General features: G+C 43.7%; 1 protein-coding gene across 7 annotated transcripts in view; it reads left to right on the forward strand.

The window, feature by feature from the left end:
- MAP3K4 (mitogen-activated protein kinase kinase kinase 4) overlaps positions 1-20,051 on the forward strand; it is a 218,890-nt gene that overhangs the window by 100,372 nt on the left and 98,467 nt on the right. For all 7 annotated transcript variants that reach the window (XM_040350607.1, XM_040350609.1, XM_040350606.1 and 4 more), the window contains 4 exons: positions 2,648-2,764; positions 6,918-7,017; positions 11,686-11,769; positions 16,740-17,006. In XM_040350607.1, coding sequence (XP_040206541.1) covers positions 2,648-2,764; positions 6,918-7,017; positions 11,686-11,769; positions 16,740-17,006 — 568 coding nt within the window. The remainder of the gene's footprint in view (positions 1-2,647; positions 2,765-6,917; positions 7,018-11,685; positions 11,770-16,739; positions 17,007-20,051) is intronic.

Below are 20,051 nucleotides of genomic sequence, written 5' to 3' on the forward strand. Positions count from 1 at the left end.
AGTCGACGCATGCTCGGAAGCATTGAACATCATTTTTCTCAGCACGTCGTTGTGTTTTCTGACACGATCGTTTTTTTAACTGATGGTGTGTAGGCAAGACTGATGAAAGTCAGCTTCATCGGATATCTGATGAAAAAATCCATCGGACCGTTTTCATCGGATGAAACGATCATGTGTACAGGGCATTAGTGCTCTGGATTGAGACAAGTACACACTATAGAGGATAGATAGAGATAGCCCCTACTGACCACGGGACTTTATAGGCTCAATGAGTGTACAATTGTATAAAACATTAATAGTTCAATAATCATTGGAGATAGCCCCTGATACCGTGGTCCATTTGCGAGATTCTGTCAGCTGCAGCTCCCCCTGTGTCTGTGTCCTCCGTCTTCCTCCCCCTCCCCTCTCTGCTCGTACCTGCGCCCACCTCCCCTGCTCCTGCTTCTCTTGTATCTGATCATAAATCTTCTTATCCCCTCTGTATCATTGGAACATCTGTCCCTGTGCCTTTGTAATATAAAAACTCAGCCGATCTGTAACTGTGTAAACGGCTCCCGGCTTCCAGCTGATTGTTGGGCTCGGCCCCGTCCACTGCAGCTCTAAGCTAGAGAAACAAGTAGCTGACATGTCAGCTGAGCGCCCGGAGTGCAGCTTGTCCAGGTACATATCGGCAGTTTTTTTTACAGTACACAGGAACAGATGTTATAATACAAAGGGTATAAGACTATGTTGGTACAGTGGGTTAACAACCACCTTAAAACTCCTTTTTTCAGGGAAAGTTTACCACTTGTACAAAAGGTAATACCTAGATGAGAATGATACTCAGCCAGTAGTGGAATAAAAATAGGTGAAGAATAGTAGGAACCAGTCAAGCAGAGGCAAGGGGATGGACGAAGCAGAAAGGAATAGATGGCCTCCTTAAACAGCAAGGTAATTCAAAAAGACATACACTGGGATCACCTAAAATGAAGGACCCAAAAGTTTGCTAGTAGTATCTTGGCAACCCCTGTGAAACTTGTGTCTCAGGGGTTGTTTGTCCAATGGCTATCTGTATGGAGGATTGTGAGCAACGTTTCGTGTGCATTCAGAATGATCACTGCATGCGGATATTCACCAAATGAAGCTGGTAAGATGGAAGAAGTAACGCTTGCCGCACTCTGCTGTAGTGAGACCGGACTTGCTACAACAATTGCTAAACTTTCCCTGAAAAAGGAGTTTTAAGGACTCTGAAATGCATTGGAGGTTTGGTTTATGCAACAACTTTAGTTTGACAGTCCAGATGTTTTGTATCCGTTGTGTGGTAGATGTCATTCATATGCTATGCATGTACATTTTTTATTGCACATTTTTTGATACCAATAAATATTGAACTATTAATGTTTCATACGTTGGTACACTCATTGAGCCTATAAAGTCCTGTGGTCAGTAGGGGGTATCTCTATCTTCTAAATATAAGGGATGTGGCCACAATAAGCAGATCAACAAAACCTCACCTTTTTATACACTATAGAGGATGTTCGTATTTCATTTCAGAGTTTTACAACCACCTTTTTTTTTAAAGTGTATGTTGTGCGTGTACTCGAGAGAGGAGCCGGACTGCAGGAGTTGGGAGTAGGCAGGCCTCCCCCAGAGGCAATCTGCCACTTTTCTCCATGCCCCGGGTGGCAATGGCGGGTGTGTGAGGGGGTCCTCCCACACAGCCCGCCCTACCTGCTCCGCTTTGAAGCCCAACGGGGCAGAGGGACTCCGTATAAGGGAGTGAGAGGATCTAGCCCGCTCAACCAGCCCCGTTAGTCCTTTGCCTCTCTTTTTAGAGACCGCGTGGTCAAAGTGCGTGCATGTTAACTCAATTTCGAGTGCGTGTAAGTGTGGTGGTTTTTGTGGGAGGGGGGTGGGCGTACTAAGCGCAGGCTTACCTCGCAGAGCACACCCACCAAACTCAATTCACATGTAGCCGAGACCGGGATCCGAACCCCTAGTTGCAGAGGTGAATGGCTTGTCAGCGCAGTGCCAATCGCGTTGAGCCACCACAGCTCCCTGTTAACAACCACCTTTTTATAAATGTTTGTTTTGGCATGTAAAATGACTTTCAATACACACTATGGAATTCTTTGGAATATTAGTATTGGATGTCAGGATCTCCAGCCTGTAGTCAGATTGGCACAGTGTGAAAAGCAAATACGTGGGCCAACTGCCTTTTTTTTTTTTTTTTAATAGACCATTTTTATTAAATTTTGTACAACAAAGAGAGAAGGAATAATCAGCAAAGAACATCATATAAGGTCCATAACAGACCAATCTATGATAAAAGTAGAGGTCTGAAGGGGGCTCAGGGGTTGTGAACAAAGGCACGACTGCCTTCTTATAGTAGTAATCCACTCATCAATTGGACATCATTATTTGAAGATTTCTTGATTCTGGGGTTCAAAGCCCCTTGAACAAGTGTAGTATGGTTATTTTGAGGAACCCTCTGCAGAGAATAATCTGAGACACATGCATTCAAAGAGCATAGAGCATCTTCTAACAATGTAGATGTTGCTTAATAAATGTTTTAATAACAGCATTTGCAGATTTAAAATGTTTTAATAAATATAATTAGGATATGATCTTACATGAGTAGACTGTCATTTGAACATTTCTGCTCTAGCGATATTGCAGGAATGCTGCTGAAATCCACTGGGAAGTTTCTGGACTCTGGCCTAAAGGACAGCTGTGACGAATTCTGGGCCAGCACAGATGATAGCAGTGTCTCTGATGAAATAAGGTAATCTTGGCCTGAAGAGTTTTCCTTATGTAATGCATTACGTTATTGCCCTAATAAGGAAGCAAAGCATTTGTTTCTATGGTAATGACAGCCTTTGCTTTTGTTTGTACGAATGTGGATATTTTTCAAAGGATTTAATTCATCTGTTGACTTGCTCATTTGTATTCTGCAGTTTTAGGGATGCTTACCAACAAATATTATTTTGTGTGTTTATAAAGAACGCTGGAAATCTGATTATTATATGTAGGTTTTTCTCACATGGCTGTGCTGCTCTGGTAAAGAAGTCCTGTGGTTTAAAAGCCTTTAAAACTAAACAGGGAAAGTAAGCTCCAGAAAAGAAAAATCCTCCCACACTGCAAGGGTTTAAATTCTTGTTTAGGTCTAAAGGGGGGTGCAAACATCGATTTTAGTTACCCGATCCCGCAAGTTCCCTCTAGGTTGTAGGACCTCTTTTCGCCTATTCTCTAGGACATAGGTGTCAAACACAAGGCCCGCGGGCTGAATCTGGCCCTCCAGGCCATTTCATGTGGCCCTCGCACCTCTCCTGCAGCTGCACGAGAGCTCCAGCCCTCCTCTGGTCCTACTCCAGACCCTTACTTTTTGCTTTCAAGCAATGTATCCAGCTTCTTCCCAGCAGCAGCAGCAAAAGGAAATGGGGTGCACTGTGATGTAAGGGAGGCTGGGGGACTCAACTTCTGATGGTGGGGTGGCTCTTGACATCTAATGTAAGGGATGGGGATGCGCTGGACATCTAATCTTAAAGGTACAACCAGCCCTTTTAAGGGCAATCATAATGCTGATGCGGCCCACAATGAAATTGAGTTTGACACCCCTGCTCTAGGAGGTTGTAGGGCTTCTATCGTCATTGATTACAATGCAGACCCAAAGCCCTGCATTGTGAGGATGCCAAGAAACCTTCCACTGACAGATCATAGGGGAGTAGAGGATCCAGCTGCCAGAGTAGTGGAAGGCCAGGTAAGTATAAACATTTTTGCAACACCCTGGACCTAAACAAGCATTTAACCTTGGCATGAAAGATCTGTTCTCTCCCTGGAGATAGGTTTTAAACCAAGTATGTTTACTGATGTTTCTGCACAGCCACATTTACCCATTAAGTGTTAATGTCAAGTCGTATGCACACTGGGCATTTGTCCAGCTCTTCTAAATGCCTTTTCCCCCAGTAGGAAAAAACGCAACATTTTGCAAGCACTAAACACACCTAGTGTGTACACGTGTTTAAGCGCATTTGACTTTTTTTTTTGCCAAAAGCGCTGCTCTTGAATGCGCAAGTTCTGAGGGTTTTTTTTTTTCTAGCCTCTAAACTCTCCTCTTCTAATACGCCTTTAGATGCCTATGTGTGCATGAACACATAGGCTAACATGAAGGGGTGTGTCTAAGCAGCGTTTTGACACCCAGTGTGCATGAGGTCTTAAAATTGGTAGAAGCAGATGATGCCTGTAGTAGGGTGGAAAAAGTTCAAAGTGTTTTTTTATTTTTTTTTATATCAATTTGATGGAACTGATTGCTTACTTAAAGGGTTTGTAAAGGTTCGTCTTTTATTTTCTAAATAGGTTCCTTTAAGCATTGTTGCATTGTTGGTTCACTTACCTTTTCCTTCGATTTCCCTTCTAAATGTTATTTTTCTTTGTTTGAATTTTTCACTTCCTGTTTCTCCTAAGTAAGCTTTCCACCATCATCCGAGCGGTGGAAAGTCATTTAGAACAGCTTACTGAACAGCTTACTGAGGAGGAACAGGAAGTGAGAAATTCAGAAAAAGAAAACAAAGAAAAAAACATTTAGAAGGGAAATTGAAGGAAAAGGTAAGTGAACCAACAATGCACTAGCTTAAAGGAACCCATTTAGAAAATAAAAAACAAACCTTTACAACCCCTTTAATACAACAATGTTTGGCATAGTGTACACAGCTTGAAAACGAATTTCTTGTTGTTTTTATAGTACCGCATACGAGAACCTAACCCTAAAATTATACGAAAGGAGTTTTAATGGATACATTTGGTTATTTTGCTACTTGGGTTGGGCTGCTTATCAGTCATGGCCGCCTCCCAATAATAACTGCACAATGTCGGTACATACAGTTGAAAGGGAAACATAAGTAAATGATCTTATGCATAATGGGTACATAAACATGCCATCTTATGTGCAAGGGATTCATAAACATAACAAATTAGGTGTAAAAAGTCAAGAGTGTATTTATTTAGTATATGAGAAGACATTGCTTATGGCTTTGTGCTTGATTAAAGTTACATTTGTACATGGGTTGCGATTTACTATATTTTATAAGCTACTCTGTATATGATTTGTGTGAAAGGGTGATACGCTAGCCTTAGTAATTCCATACGGGCAGGAAGAGCTAATACACTATAACAATTTAACAATCTTTTTTTGTCAGTCTTTTACTTAGACATGCTTGGTTTTATCTCACCATGCACTAAACAACACTTCCAATGGCAAACTTTTCTAGGGTAAAAGCAGCAAAGAAACAAAGATCCAACCTGGTCCATCAATATCTACCCAACTTTGGGGGTAGAGGGGAAGCAGGGTGTTGGCTAGGATTTAAAGGTGCCCATAAAGCGGTCATAGGGCGCTGAGGGGGGCCTGGGCAGCAGGAAAATCTAATCTTTGACAGGATGATTGGTGTGGAGGGTACAATTACAGGAACTGACCCCCTGTGTGTGTCTCCCTGCAGCAACTGAAAGCTAGCAGGAGGGAGAAGAGGAGCAGCCAGCTTTCCGCTACTGCAGGGATTTGTTTTCTGTAAATGTCCCCCTGCCATACCGATCACCCCCTCTCTTGCCTGCATCTGGTCTATCCTGCTGCCCAGGCCCAGTACCAGTGCTACTCCCTTATCAGCAGCCCTGTCTATAGTTAACAGTGGTGAACAGGGCAGGGCTAGTAACACTGCTTGAAATTTTAGTGCAGCAGAGTGTACAGGACTTTAGGAGCTCACTGGCTTTCTGGCAGGATCAAAAGGTTTTTCTGTACATGTAGCAAGAGACAAATTGTGGGGAAATGCAAAAAAAAAAATATATATATATATATATATATATATATATATATATATATATATATATATATATATATATATATATATATATATAATATACAGCACGTCTCCGCATTTTTAAAACTAAAGTTTTAATCGGCTTCTATATTTTGCCTTTTCTGTCCCCTTCCCCCTTCAAACAAATTTAAATTTTAAATCTTTTTATTGCATACCTTTATTGGGTCTAAAATAAAGTATCACTGGGTCTCAATGCTTCTTTATGCAAGCAAGTAGATCATGGCTAGTAGAAGGGACCAGCAGCATGCTGTAGCTCGCTAAAAACACCACATCATCCCATCTCTGTACTTTTCTCAAGAGCTCTCAACCCTGATGCAAGCAATTGGCTGGCACTTTTAAGGAGTTTTGCAAAATATAAAAATGCCTTAATGGTTGAATTTCAGTCTGGATGAGTGGGCTTTCCTAGTTTGACTGCCGCTGCATGAAGACTGCCTTATGTAATACCCACCATGTGATGCTGCATATGTGAGCCAGTGAATAAAAGGAGTGTAAAAGATACCGTGAGGCTTATGGAGGAAATGACTAGATGATGCTGGACGACTTCCAGCTAGGAAATGAGGTGGACCCTATCTGATTACTGCAACTACACTTAAAGCTCACCGTATGCAGTGAAATTAGAATGAGCCTGTTTAGTGCAGGGGAGGAGTCTGTATATCTGTGAAAGACTTGTGCCCCTTTTTCACAAGGGAGATCTGATCAGGTCCACCTGTTAGTTTTCAGGCAGACCTGATTCACCCCTATAGACAGGTGGGTATAATTTAATTTGTGTCCATTTACACCCACTTACCTCCAGGTCCGATTCAGTCTGCTCCAAAAAAAAGGGGGTAGTCACCATTTTCTGTTTACACCTAACTGCCTATAGAGCATAGTGGGCAGATGACAGGTCCGTGTCCACCCAGTTTATGCAGAGCAAACTCCGACCTGCCATCTGTCTGCTCTGATTAGCAGGGGATATGTGATGAGATCTCCTGATAATTAGAATGGAGTCCGCCCGTGTGAAAGGGGCCTAAAGGTAAGGCTGCAGTTGAGTTTGAATGCAAGAGCTCTAATTTTTATTTGTAACTTACACAGGAGATCAGTTATTGAAACCAGTAGAGCATTGAAGGAACTTTTCCATGAAGCTAGAGAAAGAGCATCAAAAGCACTTGGTTTTGCGAAGATGTTGAGAAAGGTATTGCATGCATTTGATTTCAAATGTTGTGTTTTGTTTGTTTTTTGAAAGGTTAGTTCCTGAATGAGCTCAGCAGAAACTGCAAAAGGTGACAGTATAATAACAATAACAATTTTTAGACAACGTATAAGATGAACACCATGGCCCAGATTCACAGAGAGCAAGGCGCACATCACACCGCCGTAGGGCAAACACTGTACGCTACGCCAACGTAGCGCGGAGAGGCAAGCATTGCATTCAGCAAGCCAGTGCTTCCACCGCTGCGCCAGCGCGGCGTGGGTTTTGAAGTCGCACGCTGGCGTAGGTTGAAGTGGGCGTGAACCCATGCAAATGAGGCGTGACTCCATGCAAATGATGGGCCGAGCAAAACGTGTTATACGTCGGCGTAAGTGCTTTGTGAAGCTGGGCCCATATCCATATCTTGTTAACTACGTTCTGAGCCCTATTTTATTATTGTTGAGTAATTACAGCTCTAGTTGAGCAGAAGGGAAGATTGGCTTACTTTCATTGAGGTTAGGAAAATATCAACAATGAGCACTTTCAACATCAGAAGCATTTATTGCAACAAGGGTAGTCTTAAAAAGACTGAGCGTTCAGTTGCCCAGTTGAATTGGGAGCAGAATCATTTTGTATATTTCACCCCTTTAACCACTTCAGCCACGGACCATTTCGCTGGCTAAAGACCAGACCTTTCGAAAAAAAATCAATATTTTTTACTTTTTTCTATAATAAATTTCCCCAGAAAATATATAAAAAAATTATGGGCTAGATTCACATACCTTCTCCTATACGCTACGCCGCCGTAACTTTGAGAGGCGAGTATGGTATTCTCAAAGATTTTGCGCCCGAAGTTACGGCGGCGTAGCGTATTAGGGCCGGTGTAAGCCCGCCTAATTCAAATGTTGAAGCTGTGGGCGTGTTTTATGTATATGAAGTGTGACCCCACGTAAATGATGTTTCGATCGAACGGCGCATGCGCCATCCGTGGACGTATCCCAGTGCGCATGCTCCAAATCACGTCGGAAAATCGTCAATGCTTTCATCGTGAACGTAACTTACGGCCAGCCCCATTCACGGACGAGTTACGCAAACGACGTAAAACTTGAAAAATTTGACGCGGTTCCGACGTCCATACTTAACATTGGCTGCGCCATCTTTTTGGTGGTTTATCTTTACGCCTGAAAACCCCTTACGTAAACGGCGTATCTTTACTGCGACGGCCAGGCGTACGTTCGTAAATAGGCGTATCTAACTGATTTACATATTCTAGGCGTAAATCAGCGTACACGTGCCTAGCGGCAATATGCAGTTAAGATACGACGGCGTAGGAGACTTACGCCGGTCGTATCTTAGCAATATTTAAGCGTATATCAGTTTGAGAATACGCTTAAATATACGACGGCGGGGATTCGGACTTACGACGGCGTATCTACTGATACGCCCGTCGTAAGTCTACCTGAATCTGGCCCTATGTTTTTGCTCAGTTTAGGCCGATACGTATTCTTCTACATATTTTTGGTAAAAAAAAATCGCATTAAGCGGTAAACACAGATTTAGTTTATTTATTATTATTCACATTTCAAATTGAATATTTACTTAGCTAAGCGAACAGCTCCTACTCCTTTTTATATTTCAATCTGTTCATTAAATTCCAAATTTTCTAGCAGTACAATAGAATACTACAATAGAATTGCACCATATAAATTGGCCATTACAAATACAGAATATGTAGAATTTATATTAATCCTAGATGGTCCTAGCTCACATAGAGCACGTAACAAGTACTGCATAATCGCCAATGTATGCTGACTTCATATCATACAGTAGTAGTCGAGTCCAAACAGTAGTTGAGCAGGACCTTGTAGTCAGAAGCTGGGATGGTAATGTTATCATTAAGTTCTACTGTAGTTTACAAAAACATGTCACCAGTGTGCATTGTTAAAGCGGATCTCCACCCTCATTTACACTATACCTCCATATTACTACCGCTCCAAACTAACCCTGAATCGGCTATTTACATTTTAATTATCATATGTGTACCTTATATTTGAGCCTTGGTTCCGGTCTGCCCCCCCTCGGGTTTTAGACGGGTTTTCTGGCGTTTCCTGCGCCGCGCCTGCTGGGAGCTATTGTCAGAGCTCGTAATATTCTGCTGATATCAAACATCGCGCGACTTCATTTTGGAGGAAGTGACGCGGATGTAAACAAAGGAAGGGGCGGGCGTTTTAAACTTCTCTATTACAGCACAGACGCTCACGCCGCCGGGCACATTCGCCAGTGCGCATGCACGAGACCGCAAATAGGAAGTAGCTCCTTGTTGGAATCGAGCGCCCAAAGCCAAGATGGCCACGGGACGCGAACTAGAATAAAAGTTTTTATTCTGGATGAAATAACAGCGGAGGGGCGGACGAAAACCGGAAACGTGAGTTTAGCACAGCAGTGCTAATACACATTTTAATTTGCAATAAAAAAAAAAACGATTAAGCCGCGGGAGATCCGCTTTAAGAAAACAAACTCATAAAAGTAGGTGAAAAAATGAAGAACAGAAGGGAGAGAGAGAAGAGGGGATTATTATGGCTAAGGAAAAGTTCCACCTAGGTCTTAGTCTGCAGGACAAATTTACAGTGCCTTGAAAAAGTATCCATACCCCTTTGAAAATTTCAACATTTTGTCATGTTACAAGCAAAAACGTTAATGTATTTTATGTGATAGACCAACACAAAGTAGCACATAGTTGTGAAGTGGAAGGAAAATGATAAATGGTTTTCATTTTTTTTACAATTGGGTGAAAAGTGTGGCGTGCATTTGTATTCGGCCCCCCTGAGTCAATACTTTGTAGAACAGCCTTCACTGCAATTACAGCTGCAAGTCTTTTTGGGTATAGCTCTACCAGCTTTGCACATCTTGAAAGTAAAATTTTTACCCATTCTCTGCAAAATAGCTCAAGCTCTGTCAGATTGGATGGGGAGCATCTGTGAACAGCAATTTTCAAGTCTTGCCACAGATTCTCAATTGGATTCAGGTCTAGACTTTGACTGGGCCATTCTAACACACGAATATGGTTTGTTCTAAATCATTCTATTGTAGCTCAGACTGTATGTTTAGGGTCGTTGTCCTGCAGGAAGGTGAACCTCCGCCCCAGTCTCGGGTCTTTTGCAGACTCCAACAGGCTTTCTTCCAAGATTGCCCAGTATTTGGCTCCATTCATCTTCCCATCAACTATGACCAGCTTCCCGGTCCCTGCTGAAGAAAAGCATCCCACAACATGATGCTACCGCCATGTTTCACAGTGGGGATGGTGTGTTCAGGGTGATTGACAGTGTTAGTTTTTTAGGCACACATAGTGTTTTGCTTTTAGGCCAAAAAGTTCAATTTTGGCCTCATCTGACCAGAGCACCTTCTTCCACTTGTTTGCTGTGTCCCCCACATGGCTTCTCACAAATTGCAAAATGGGGCATCTTTATGTCTTTCTTTCAAAAATGTCTTTCTTCTTGCCACTCTTCCATAAAGGCCAGATGTGTGGCGTGAATGACAGAGTTGTCCTGTGGACAGATTCTCCCACCTGAGCTGTGGATCTCTGCAGCTTTTACAGAGTTACCATGGGCCTCTTCTCTGATTAATGCTCTCCTTGCCTGGACTGCCAATTTAGGTGGATGGCCATGTCGTGGTACGTTTCCAGTTGTGCCATACGCTTTCCATTTTTGGATGATGGATTGAACATTGCTCCATGAGATGTTCAAAGCTTGGAATATTTTTTTTATAACCTAACTGCTTTAAACCTATTTACAACTTTATCCCTGAAACCAAGGATTTTGGAGGAGGGGCCACTATGGAGATCCCTCTACTAAATAGATATAGTATTTGTTCAGTACCACATCCTAATTATATAATGCACAAAAAGAACCCTAACCACTAATTTAAAGGACTTTAATGGTACCATTGAAAAAAAATATCAATAATTTTATTGTACAAAGTTTTAAAATCATCTCAGTGACATAGAAAAACATGTAAATGGATAACACGATTTGTAGGAAAAATTTTCCAGTGATAATTTTACATTTATCATCACCCTACTGCAGCTGGGTGGTGATAGGCTTGCGGTAACTTCACAGGAGGGCTTCACAGAACAGCTTTATTTATACTGAGATTTAATTACACATGGTTGAAATATTTACTAATTAGGTGACGTCTGAAGGCAATTGGTTCCACTAGATTAATACATATCTGAAAATGCACGCCACACTTTTCAGATATTAATTTGTAAAAAAAAATATTAAAACCATTTATCATTTTCTTTCCACTTCACAATTTCGTGTCTGTGTTGGTTTATCACATAAAATCTCAATAAATGACATTTACGTTTTTGGTTATAACATGTCAAAATGTGGAAAATGTCAAGGGGTATGAATACTTTTTCAAGGCACTATATTTAATCCAAGGGACCTAGGTCTTGGCGATGTTATTGTGTCGAGTGCATACTATTCCTTTTGAAAATCATCCCCAATACAGCAGTACTCTAAAAGGAGTGCTCCAAATTAAGTCATGCACTAAATTAAACGGATTATTTTCAAAATAAACATTTTTGGTTTTGTCTTGCTAAAACAATATAGTTTTATAGTTTGCTGGTTTTGTATTGAGTTATTCTTTCTAAATTCTATGCTTTTTTAGGACTTGGAAATTTCTGCAGAGTTTACTTTTTCTGCACCTGTGCGAGACCTGTTGACATACCTAAACGCAAAGAATTATGCAAAGGTAATACCATTTTACTTTATCGCTTATGTAGCATGTATTGCATGGAAAATGTAGGTGACCAAGTGCCCAACGAAAATACCTTTGAGTTCTCAGATGCCCAGTGTTCAGGCTATTTCTTTTTCATACATTATGGGACACATAGGCCAGGCTTTTATTCATTACCTGCTGGGTTATACTTCATCAGGTGAACAACACTGGTAGATCAAAGATCTTGAGACAGGAAGTGCCCCTCCCTATATAACCCCTCCCATATGGGAAGCACATCAGTTTTTTATCAGTGTCTACAAGGTGAATGGCACGGTTTGTTGGAGCTCTCTGAGCTCCAGGTCTCTATTCCCACAAACGGTTCTTAAAATGAATCAAGGGACTGACCCATCAGATCCATTTGAATACAGGCTTTTTATGCCGAAATAAATGGTACCCGAGCCCCGCTAAAGAAGACTCTTGATCCTGCAAGGTTTTGCCTGTAAGCTGCCTCTGGGCACTGGACTCTGCAGAGTGGAATACAGGTCCAGGGGAGTGGACCCTAAAACTGAAAGGGTACCCAGTCCCTGAAGGTCCAGTGTGACTGGAACCCACCGTGAAGGGTGAAGATTGGGCCCTTCGCTTCTAAGTGGCCCTGCGCCTGGATGGGTAAGTGAAACCTTTATGATGATGATGATTATTATTATATTGTGGGGCGTCCCAATAATTGTAACAATCAGTCAAGCTAGCCAAGGGCTGGACACCTGTGTACGGTGATCATAAGGGGGAGTTTTGGGCTAACTGTGGATGTTTGAAAGTGTACTTTCTTTGCTTGTGTCTAGCTGTATGATGGCGCACGATCGTGCGCATTTTTCACTTGGTTTTGCCGCACGTTCGCAAGTGCGCCACTGTTTTTTACAGTTGTTTGGCGGCCATGGCGCAAGCGGCTTTGCCGCACTTGTGCTGTAGTCTCTTTGGCGCACAGAGATTTGCATCATAAGTAAATACAACTGCTCCTTTTCACCGGGACTGCGCACGTGTGTATGCATAGAACGTCCCGGCGCACACTCAGCTCATTTAAGCTGGGTAAGCCAAGCATGTGGTGCTTCCAGAAGGCAGCTGTAGCACACAGAGAAGTCTCTGAACAAACACTTGCAGTGGTTTGTTTCTTCTTACCTGGGTCACGTGAGTCACCAGGGGTTGCTTGGCAGGCTAAAGGAGTTTAGTAGGATTGTTGCATAGGGGCTCGGTGAGCCCTATTAAAGGGTCTCCCTTCTAAGGGGGTGTTGTTACACACACCCAAGTACTCTTTGTTTTGTGGCTATAAATGACTTCCAAAAAGAGCAACATTACAGGGAAGAGCACACCTATGTCATCAGGAGTTCTTGATGAACTTGGTTGTATCCCTAGTGTTGTATCCCCTGAAAGACCAGAGGCTTCCGGGCAATCTGGTATTGTGCCTACAGTCAACGCTGCTGCTTCACCCTTTATCACTAAGGATGAACTGTCCTTAGCTCCATCCGGGTCAGGGCGCAGGATTGCTGGCAGGATTGCCTCCATCCCACAGGGTCTGATTGGGTCGGACTTAGCGTATGAATGGAGCCTAGGGCTGCTTTCAAATGAATGTTCTGCAGTTTACCCACACCATGGGTACAGTACAGTGCACCTGTGACTTTTCTGAGGGTTAGCTGCACTTTGCCATAGACTTCTATTATATCCTGCAGGTTTGGTGCATTTCTGAAAGCTCACCAAACTTGCAGGTAACAGAAGTCTGTGGCTCAGGGCAGGTAACCCGCAGGTGCACCTGGGGAACACTTTGAAAGCAGCCCAGTAACCACTGAAGAACAGATATGCCCATATATACACATTGATTTTAGTAATAAACTTACCTAAATGGAAGACTGTTATTAAAGGTATCGCCAGCTATTGTTGTCCCAGGCAGAGCGCATTTGGTATCACTCCACCTGTGACAGGAGGCAGCGCTATACAGGAAGCATCAGCTTATGCGTCCTCTACCGCCGGCTTTATTCAAAACACTGATGCTCTGGGATGGTAACCTGGGATCTGTGCTTGCCAACCCGCCATCCCAGAACAGGAGGTCGCGGGCCATATCAGAGGGCACCGCGGGCCACATGGGGCCCCCGGGCCACTGGTTGGACACCCCTGAGTTGAGGTATATTTGTCTAGATCTGCAGAGATCCAAAGATCTGACTCTTTCTTTTTGTTTTTACAAAAGGACCCAAGAAAAGGGCAGACAGCTTCCAAAGCTTCAATTGCCAATTGGGTCCGTCAATTGAATGTTAGGCTCCTCCCTTTTTAGGGTGAGAGCTCATTCTACCAGGTGTGTAGGAACCTCCTGGGCTTTTCGCCATCAAAAATCTGTGACTCAGATTTGTAAGGCTGCTACCTGATTTTCAGTGCATACGTTCACAAAATGTTGTCAAGTGGATGTTCGGGCAGCCGAGGATTCGGCTTTTGGCCACAGTGTACAAAGTGTAAAAGTTTGTTCCTAAAGTTTCTTGTTTGTTGTGGCAGTAACTACTTGAACAGATTCTTCATGTACAGTCTTGGTCAAGAGGCTGTTACCAGCAGCCCAGTAAAGCCGTTAAGGACATTAAGATGAGCATGAAGCTGCAGCTAAAGATTGTGAATGTGCAGAGGGTACTGTTAACTTTAGTTTATAGGGTCCAATCACATTTGTGTGTTGTGTTAATGCATGATCCACACTGCTTTGTGGTGCCGTTCATTTTGAATGGTACCCTAACTCACAGCGATACTGTAGCGTACCACAATTAGAGGTCGACCGATATATCGTCAGGCCGATATATCGGCCAATATTTGCCCGTTTTGGAGAAATCGGCATCGGCCGATTTTTATCCAAAATTAGGTCGATATTTAACATGGACGTTAGTGTTGCCACGGCTCCGGAGCTAGGCCGAAGCCCCGGCCTTTCCTGATGCTGTGACCGCGGCGGCAATCCGCGGATTGCCGCTGCGGTAATCAGGAAAGGCATCAGGAAAGGCCGCGGCTTCGGCCTAGCTCCGGAGCCGCAGCCATCTTGGTACACCCAGCGCGGCAGCCAACCAGCAGGCCCGTAACAGCCAATCGGCGGCCGCCGCTGCCGACATCCTCCACTGTAAAAAAAACATCCCCCGATGTGCTGTGCGCCCTGCCTCTGCCTACAAAGCCCAGAATGCAGCGTGGGCCGGTAACTGCCGGCCCGCGCTGCATTCTAGACTTTGTAGGCAGAGGCAGGGCGCGCAGCACGTCAGGGGACCTTTTTTTTCAGAGTGGAGGATGTCGGCAGCGGCCGCCTCCGATTGGCTGTTACAGGCCCGCTCTGCATTCTGGGGATTGTAGGCAGAGGCGGGGCAGTACGTCAGGGCCAGGGACAATGGAGCTTTCTTGTGCTAGGAGATGCCTGTGGCAGTAAATGACATTATGCTGTACTGGTGGGCACTGATGTGAGGCACTGATGAGGTGATGCACTGGTTGGGACTGATGAGGTGATGCACTGGTTGGCACTGATGTGGTGATGCACTGGTTGGCACTGATGTGGTGATGCACTGGTTGGCACTGATGTGGTGATGCACTGGTTGGCACTGATGTGGTGATGCACTGGTTGGCACTGATGTGGTGATGCACTGGTTGGCACTGATGTGGTGATGCACTGGTTGGCACTGATGTGGTGATGCACTGGTTGGCACTGATGTGGTGATGCACTGGTTGGCACTGATGTGGTGATGCGCTGGTTGGCACTGATGAGGTGATGCGCTGGTGAGATGCACTGGTGGGCAATGATGGGATGCACTGGTGCATTGGTGGGCATTGATGAGGTGGCACTGATGGGCTGCACTGTTGGGCACTGATGAGGTGGCACTGATGGGCTGCACTGTTGGGCACTGATGAGGTGGCACTGATGGGCTGCACTGTTGGGCACTGATGAGGTGGCACTGATGGGCTGCACTGTTGGGCACTGATGAGGTGGCACTGATGGGCTGCACTGTTGGGCACTGATGAGGTGGCACTGATAGACACCAATGAGGTGGCACTGATGGACACTGATAGGCTGCACTGGTGGGCACTAATGAGGTGGCACTGATGGGCTGCACTGATGGGCTGCACTGGTAGGCACTGATGTGACACTGACAGGGTGCACCCCACCCCCTCTCCACCCTAAACAATTATCTCCTCTCCACCCTAGGTTTTTTGAGATGGGGGAAAAAAAATCGGCCTAAAATATCGGCTACACATATCGGCCACCGGCCGCCCCGATTCCCAAATATCGGCATCAGCCAGAGAAAAACCCATATCGGTCTACCTCTTACCACAATGTTGTATTAAAATGTTTTATTTATTTTTTGCTTTACCAACACATGGGGTATATTAGAGCAGTAAGACTGGAACACTCTCCCATAGAAAATGGTAGTAGATAGATGAGAGTACCTCAGAAATCATTTAGATGGCTTCCTCAGGAGAGAGTTATAAGAGAATACAAATCACACACTTAGGTTGAACTTGGATGGACCCATGTATTTTTTAACCTTATAAACGATGTATGAATCTAAATGGGATTCCTTGGAGAGAAAGATTGCACAGCTCCAAGTGCCTGCCAAGAGCACTTTCTCTTAAAATACTCCAGAAATCTGCTCTGTATGTTGGCAAGAAGATCAAATGTATATGATGCTTGGAAACAGGGCGTTTCTGAAATTCAGACTACCAGCAGAGTATGGGGCCTGCTACCCAAAATGCTGTAATGAAAGTTCGAAGCACTTTGTTAAATTTTTATGTTTGGTTCTAATATACATTTAAATACCCTGTTTGTATAGCAATGTTGTACATTTGCTTAGGACTACAGTGTACAGTATTGTCTTTTTAGCCAGGTAGCCTTTTACCTGATTATGCGAAAGCTCACCTTTGCTAAGATTAGACTGCAATACTGCTCCTGAAGTTTTTTTTAAAGTCCAAAACATATCAATAACGTTATTTATGTCCTTTTGCTTTAGGTCATAATTCCTACTCTTGAGAACCTGCATGTATTTGTACTAGATAACCTATCTAAAGGAAAAACGGTTATTTTGCAATTGCTGAATGCTGCAGCTGGTATAGACTGCTCTAAAGACTGCGAAGATGTGGCATATGATGCCTTCCTCCTGATGACCAAGCACTCTGAGAGGGGCCAGGATGAAGAAGAAATTTGGAGTTCTTGGGAAGGACAAACCATAAAAATCGTGCCACCCGTGGAAACTGCAGACACTCTGAGGAGTATGCAGGTATGTTTCAACAAAGTCATTTTCTTAATTCCTTCTTGACCAGGGCATATGTATACTTTTATGACCAGACCAAACTTTGCAGTTAGGTGGTTAGGTGTTTGCTAATTCACTTTTTTTTACATTTTAACTGCTTTTATGCCAATGAATTATGAATTTTGTGTTCATTTCTGGTCCTCTGTGGACCAAGCCACACACCTGTTCTCAACTGCTTAAAATGCACACAACCTTATCAAAAACAGAGTAGTTTATCTTTGTAACCAATTTATCCTGTAAACTGAGCTATTCCCAATAATCGCTGGATATAGCAACAGCTAGGCCCACAAACTGCTAATGTTCTCCTGGCATGCCTTACTTTGGCCATTCCTTTACTCTATAATTTCTTTATTACCAAAGAATTCTCATTCCATTTCTCCAAATTTAGAACTCATTAAAGGATAGCTTTGCCTTTTGGATCACGATACATGTTCCATGCGTATTTAGAATGTTTAGGGCACTGGCAAACAGAAAAATGTAAGCCAGCCCCCATATAACCCTATCCTCCACCTAGCATGTCTTACTACTTTTCAATTGTCCTAGGAGGTTGGGCACCTTTTTATTCAGCTCTGTTGAGTAGATTTCTGGTCCATTTCCAATGCCCCATTTACAGTTGCCTGGTCACTTCTGGCTGCCAGAGACCCTCATCAACACCAACTTACCTGGGTTTTTGAGCATTTGAGGCCTTACATCATATTGGGCATCAGCTTAACAGTTGCATTACTGTTAAGCTGAAGCAACATGGGACAGCTATGACCTTAGCACAGTCTTACTTGGTATCCCCAAATGGACCTGATGCCTGTAAACAGAACCTGTGACCCCTATTTTTATAGGGTCGGTGTAATCTGAGCAATCCACTCCATCAGGCATCCACCATGTCCACTGGGACCTTCCACTGTCCCCCACCTGTCCACTTTGGACTTCTTAACTGCACAGCTACTGGAGCATTGTGCCCAAAAAAGTTCCTAAGCATGCACTGTTTGCCATCCCTTGCAGAGTCTGTCCTTGACCCTTCTGATCCGATAAATCAAATGGGCCTACATGCCCTGTCACCATCTGACTCATTCAGAATCCCAACAGTCTATCTCCTGAGAGACTGTTTTGAAGCACTGCTGTCTTCCAATGTTTGCAGATTCAAAGCTTGTTGATGAAGTTCATATTACTCTACATCAGCTTGCTGTTTCAGGCCTTGACATATAGAAGGAAGACGACCTGTGCGCTTCTAGTGTAGTATGTCCAAATCTGTAAAAGTAATAATTAAATAGAGACATTGCACTTGCAGAAGCGGCAAGAGAGCCATGCCAATCACGATGAGAAAGATCATTCATCTTCTACAACATCTAGGGCAATTTCAGTATAGTAAAGGTCAATTCGTTTCCAAGGAAAACCATGTCTGGGGCATTCACTAGTGTCAGCATTTATTAATTATAATATGTGAATCCACTCGCATGATCTGATGGTAAAAAGCACCTGTGTCAGCCTCTGTATCAGGTCAACAGCCTGCTGTGTCTTGAAAATGGGTAGTTGACCCAAAAACATATTGCCTATGTACCCCAAACCCAGAAGCTCTCCCTAACCCAGACCCACTGCCCTGCAGCTTAGTTAAGCCACTACTGTTCTACTCCTGGCGGATTACTGCTACACACCCCCATAGTACAGGAAAGGAGACCAGACTGAACATCGCAGCACAGGATGGAGAAACTGAATGACACTAGCAGAGTGACCACTGGCTGCCGTGGGCTGTACAGCTGACACACAGACTGTGATGAACACTTTTTATGATTCAGTGCAAGTCGATTTATGTGTTTTTTATTAAATACATTTTTACTTTTTATTGCACTGTTGTGGTTTATATGTGTTCTGAATTAGAGCAACTTCAAGAGTGTTCCTACTAGTACCACAGATGTAACTTCCTATGGTAACCAGGTGACCTTTATCACACTGAACTCGCTGATGTGGTTTTGGAAGAATGATGGATCTCGTCATAATGGTCATGCCTTTTTTTTGCACATTTTGTGAGTGCAATATCTCCATTATATTGCTATATTTACAGATTTGGACTTACTAAAGTACCTTATTTGCCGGTGTATAAGGTGACCGGGCGTATAAGACGACCCCCTAATTTTACATTTTTTACGATTTTTTGCCTGTACTCATCATATAAGACGAGGCTTCCGACACTTCATATTTCTTCCTTCTGGAGCCATATTCTTCTTCATTCTTGCTGGAGCCAATCATGGCGAGCAATGTATTCTATTAATGAATACAAAGCCTGCTTGGATTGGCAGAGGCTGTAACATCATCAGCCCACGTCTCTCTGACTCTCAAAGCCAATCATACAGTAGCCTGCTCGGATTGACAGAGGTTGTTACTCCAATCCGAGCAGGCTCTGTATTCATTTGAATACATCGCTCACAGTGATTGGCTAAGCAGTGTATACTGTATGTAGCCGAAGCTACATACAGTATTACCGCACATCCAGCAGGCATCCGAGCAGCTGACCCGGCGTATAAGACGACACCTGCTTTTTGGCCATTTTTTTTAAAGCGGTTGTAAACCCGCATTTACATTTTTTTTATTTTTTTTAACCCTGCAAAGCAAAAGCCATAATGAGCTAGTATGCACCGCATATTAGCTCATTATGAAATACTTACGAGGTAGGGAACTTACCTGGTCCACGCCGAGCCGAGCGTGTCTTCCGGGTATCGCCGATCCATCGCTATGATTGGCTGGAGCGGCGATGACGTCACTCCTGCGCATGCGCGCGGGAGATTTCAATCCGGCATGGGTCGGTGGGGCCGGCCCTTCAGCCGAGGATCCCCCTGCGCATGCTCCGCTGCAATTGCAGCGGCGCATTGGGAGGGAAATATCTCTTAAACCGTACAGGTTTAGGAGATATTCTTTATACCTACAGGTAAGCCTTATTATAGGCTTGCCTGTAGGCAAAGGTCACAAATGTGGGTTTACAACCACTTTAAGTGTTAAAGGTAGTCTTATACGCCAGCAAATACA

The sequence above is a fragment of the Rana temporaria genome, chromosome 4, assembly GCF_905171775.1.
Source record: "Rana temporaria chromosome 4, aRanTem1.1, whole genome shotgun sequence".
Lineage (NCBI taxonomy): Eukaryota > Metazoa > Chordata > Amphibia > Anura > Ranidae > Rana > Rana temporaria.